At 32.5% G+C, this 5,311-nt stretch overlaps 1 protein-coding gene across 1 annotated transcript; it reads right to left on the minus strand.

Annotated features, from left to right (window-relative positions):
* Positions 1-1,176: 1,176 nt before the first annotated feature.
* On the minus strand, positions 1,177-4,177 carry LOC131617896 (endoglucanase 11-like). Its single transcript, XM_058889167.1, has 5 exons — positions 3,790-4,177; positions 3,481-3,693; positions 3,110-3,310; positions 2,667-2,921; positions 1,177-2,014 (listed from the first exon to the last, which is right to left on the minus strand). Exons 1-5 carry the CDS (start codon positions 4,054-4,056, stop codon positions 1,349-1,351), a joined length of 1,602 nt encoding a protein of 533 aa, XP_058745150.1. The 5' UTR covers positions 4,057-4,177; the 3' UTR covers positions 1,177-1,348.
* Between the last annotated feature and the right edge of the window lie 1,134 nt (positions 4,178-5,311).

Here is a 5,311-nt window from a genome sequence, read left to right on the forward strand (position 1 = left end):
CAGGTACACGATCTATAATCTCCACTTTCACTACCACTATCTTGAACTTTAAACTAACTTGTGCGTTGGATTGATAACCATACAGGTATCCATCCCCCTTTGATCTGTCATATCGGAGAGTAACAATGCCGATTCAAGAAGTACCATGATCGCAACCTTCGACTAATGGTGCCTCATCACTATAGTGCTAAAGAAACCTCGTTCCGTCGTGATTTCCGCAATCCTCTATATTTTAGGTTCCGCAATGGAACATCCCTTATGCTTTTACAATGTTTATTCACTCAGACACATCGGGGAGAGCTTTCACAGACTTCAAGAATTGTCAGATACTTCCATCTTATAGACACTTACTTGAACATTACTTTGATATTATGCTTTAGTTATATTCCATTTATATGCCATCATCAGAGAATCAAGCTTATCAAACCCTATTGATCTGGTTGCATCTTTAACCACTTTATGTTTGACTTTAGTTATTATCATCAAAGACTAGTTGTCATTATAAAAAAATGTTCATCTTCAAAAGAGCTTCATTGATCAATAACTTGCAAAACATGGTTCTACAAAAGTTTGGTTTCATTCCTTACCATGTACAATTTCATTCACTCTTGGCAAGTTACAGTTCTGTGACCTCGTTGACTTGGACATTGTAGTGTTAATTAACCTTGCAGGTACACCCTTGCTCTTTGATATTGTAGATTTACGACTACCTTATGGAAGAGATTTAGCACCAATGCATGCATCAGCGATCTTGTGCTTCACGATATAATACTTAGCTTATGTTGAAAGCATAGAAAGACAAGATATCTACTATATGTTACATATTTGCTTAGCAACAAAGATAAAATGTCAATCATACAAATGCTCACGTGACATGACGATAAAAATCTTATGTTTCAAAGTCTGCTCGTCACTGACAGAGACAAGGTTGGTTTTAGAAGAAACCAAAAATTTAGAATTATTGATTTCGATACTATAAGTAATGGTTTTTTCCGTTTTATTAAAAATGCTTACTTGTTTAAAGACTAATGCATAATATATTGAATATAAGTCAAGTAAGTAACCGTAAGTAATAAACTATGCTTATAATATATAGTCTTCAATCAAAAAGACTAAAATGTTGTATTAATGTATTACTGCATCAAAACATATATACTATAATTTTAGAAGAAAATAGAATCTAAATGGACTAACATCATTCAATACAAGAACTAAATTGTTATTTCATATATTTAAAGTACTAAATTAACCCATCCTTACATTTTTAAGAACTACAAAGTTGATTTACTCCCTTGAAAACATATACTATACCAAAATAAATAAATATACCTTTCTAATATTTATTTATTTAAAAGGAAGCAACCAAAAGTGAATCACAATCATCTACCATCTTATTATTTTCTATATGCAAGAATTTTGCAAAAAGACCAACTAAAGGGGCAGTATTATATGTGCATGCCTCAGTCTGCATAAAATTGTTCCTTTTATCTTCAAATTCATCTTTCCAATCTGGCCCTCCAACCAAAGCCCCAACCAAAACATTAGGGTTAGGATCTTCACTCCCATACCAATTATCATACCCTTGAGTACACCCAATAAACCCTTTATTCTCCTTATATGACATAATGGAAGCTCCTCTATGATGGACCCTTTTAGGGTAACTAGGCCCAAAGCCCACTAAGTAGCTCATGTTCATTGGGTTTGAGCCCAAAATGTAGTCAATTTGTGATTTAGCAAAAGTTAGAATTTCTTCATGGTCTATAGTGCCTTCATGACATGTGAGCTTTTGGTTTGTGTTTTTGAGGAAATCAGAGTATGTTGTGAGTAGAAAGGATGCTGTTGAAACATGTTGCATGTTGTTCCATTGTCTGATGTATAGTAATCCAGCTGGAGTCCTTTCCACGTTGCTTCCATTCATGTTTTTGTTCAGACATGAACATATGTAGTACTCTGCTTTTGATTTATATTGTTCAAGTATATTACTATGTTTCTTGTGTTTTGCTTGGTTTAAAAACTGCAACAACAAAAAAATAGCATTGTAGTTAGATTCTAAATACTTTGCATAATTCTATTATCTAATCGCTTAGGTCACGCTCTAGATATAATGTTCTAAGCGCAAAAGTGTCTCTATTATCTGATCACTCAGGTCACATTCTTGATATAATTTTCAAAACGTAAAAGTGTCTCTACTATCAAATCACTCATGTTATGCTCTAGGTATAATATTCCGAGCATAAAAGTATTTAATATGTAATCACTCATGTCACATTTTAGGTATAATATTCTGAACATAAAAGTGTCCTGAGTGTAAAAGGAATGTAGTTAGAAATCAGTTAGATCTAAATTCTATATTTAAGAAACCTTAATGCAACCGAAATTGAAGCCACATTAATAAAATTTAAATTCTATTGTTGAAATTAATTTTAAAGTATATCATTGTATCTTGCTGGCTTCTCTAACATTTGGCTCAACCATATGCAACATCACTTTAATTACACATGATGCAAAGCTAAAGCACCACCAGGCAAAAGCACATGCATGCCCTTAAATACACTTTAAACAGATTTCATTTTATGATAGCTAAAGATTCTACACCAATATTCTTTAACTCATGCATACTCCATGAATGAAATTTTAAATACAGTAGTTAAGGAAAGTTTATTTACCTGTGAAGCTAAGAGTTGAAGACCAGCATATTTAACATCCCAGGTGAACTCTGTTATGGACCAACCAGTTCCACCAAAGAGATTACCATTTTTAATTACATACTCTAAATACTCTTCTTTGTCGGTGGCCTTATATAGCCACGTGGCAGCCCATAACAACTCATCCATGTACCCACTCACCGACGCATAGTAACTTTTCACTACTCCAACACTTGCATCATATTTTCCTCTGTACTTGTCCCCAAACTCAAACAACTACACAAAAAAACAAAAACCTTAGTTCCATTAATAATTAATCAACTTCATAAAGTACATAATTATAGTACTTAGTCAAATCAAATTAGTACATTAATTAGTTAAAAGTACTAATAACAAGATAACTGTCTCTAAAACATGTGTCAGTATCGTGTTTGGTGTCTGTGTCTCTGGTAGAGAATTCGTACCTGTTGAGCATGGTGTAACAATAAGTGCGAGTAATGTGGATTTGTTTTCTTAAACAGAATAGAAGCAGCTGCCATAGCAGCTGATGTCTCTCCAGCAAGATCTGAACCAGGATTGTTTTCATCAATCTTGAATGCTCTTCTTGATGTTGTCATGTCCTCTGGTCTTTGCCAACAATAATGATCAGTGTCACCATCACCCACCTTAAACAAAACATCTTAATTAACTAATTTCATAATTCTCATAATTGACAGTGGAATTTTTTTAATCAATATATATAATCAAAGATTATACATAAATAGCAGACGAACGAACAATAGCAGTATAATTAAATTTATGAATTGATTGGATTGAAAATAGAAAAATGAGTTACCTCTGCCCACAAGACATTTGGACTAGTGTGAGCTTTGATGAAATAATCAGTGCCCCATTTAATTGCTTCCAGTGTATGTTCTAACTCACCAGCATCTTCAATTTCTTGTAAATATTCAATAGCACCCCATGATAGCATTGTCACAGTAAATGCCATTGGTAAACCAAATTTCACATGATCACCAGCATCATAATACCCTCCAACCAAATCCACCTACACATAATACACATAATAAATAAAAAAGTTTCAATTTTTAACTTGGATTACAATATAAAAAAAGTGATTTTTTTGTTGAGAATTTGAGCTAACCCCTTGTTCTAGGCCATCAATGAGGGCAGAATGATCACGCCAGGTGACACGTTGATTGTAAGGTAACCTCCCTGAACGTTGTGCTTCAAAATAGAGAAGACTCTTTGAGAGGGCATCACCATAATCAAAAGCTTGGGTGGTGGTGTTAGTAGTAAAAATGGTGAAAATGAAAAGGAAAAGACAACAATGTTGTTGCATGAGTAATGGGATTTTAGAAGCTCTAAAATGGTGTTTTTTATGTAATTGTTGTTGTGTGTTTTTCTCCATTGTTTTTTCCCTCTTCAACTCCTAAAGAAAATTTTTAGGAGTGAATGAAGGAATTGGGAAAATAAAAGTGAAGGCTTACAACTTATTGCATAAGTGATTTGAGTTGTGTTTTAAAAGTTGAGATGTGTCTACAAATAGGCTTGGATTCTTTTGTAAAGAGTCCCACAAAATGAGAATGTGAAACTCTCTTGGTCAATTTTGCCATTTTAAAGTAACGATGGAATATATATATTTTGTTCATCTAACCATTAAATAAATTTGAAACAAATTTGAGTTATTGAGTTATTAATTTAAATTTAAGAATTATTATTAAAAGTTCTCAATTTTCAAAAATGTTCATAACTAAATCGGCCAAATAGAAAACCGTAAAACCGAACTAAATTAAATCGAAACTGCAAAAAATCGCAGTTGATTCGGATGTGTTTGAGTCATTTTTTAACAAACCGTGCGATTCGGTTCAGTTTGTGGTTTGTATTTTACAAACCGAACCAAACCACATTATCTTACAACCCCCAAACTTCACTTAACCTATATTCAACCCAAACTCAAACCTATTATGTCTTATCCTTATCATTACAAATAATTTTCTCTTCCTCACAGTTAAAGTTTCAGTTGAAGTCTTCTCAAATCTCTAGCGGTATTGCACATTCTTCTCATCTTCTTTTCCAAGTACATATGACCTATTCTTTTCTAGTCTTAGATCTCTTAAGTTTTTTCTTTTTTATCTTATTATTTTTATTCTAGTGTTCTCTCTTCCAATTACGTTTTTAATGTTCCTCTTCTTATCTAATCTCTCTTCTCTTCTGCTCTTTCTTTTTCATTTTCTCTAATCTTTCATCTTCTCTAATATTATTTATTTTTGTATATTAAATGAAAAATTGTTATCTAAATATAATGAGTTTTGTTGTTATTTGATAACGCATAAATGACTAAATAGAAAGGTATGTTATCATCTATATTTATATGTATGACTCAATAAATTTTTGTACCAACCAAACCAATTCAAACTGCATTAGTTTGATTTGATTTAATTTCTAAAAATCAACCGAATCAAACCAAACCACACATTTTTCTCTTACAATTCAAATGATTTTTTATGTCAAAACCGTCTAAATCGCACCGCAAACACCCCACTCATAATAATTAAAATTCTCATTTAATATTTCTCATATATACATACCCGGCCCTTGAGTAAGGCAATATAGGCCGTTTAGTGGGGCCTCCAATTTTTCTTTTCTTTTAAGCCTATGTTTAT

Source organism: Vicia villosa, linkage group LG7, assembly GCF_029867415.1.
Source record: "Vicia villosa cultivar HV-30 ecotype Madison, WI linkage group LG7, Vvil1.0, whole genome shotgun sequence".
Taxonomy (NCBI): Eukaryota; Viridiplantae; Streptophyta; class Magnoliopsida; order Fabales; family Fabaceae; genus Vicia; species Vicia villosa.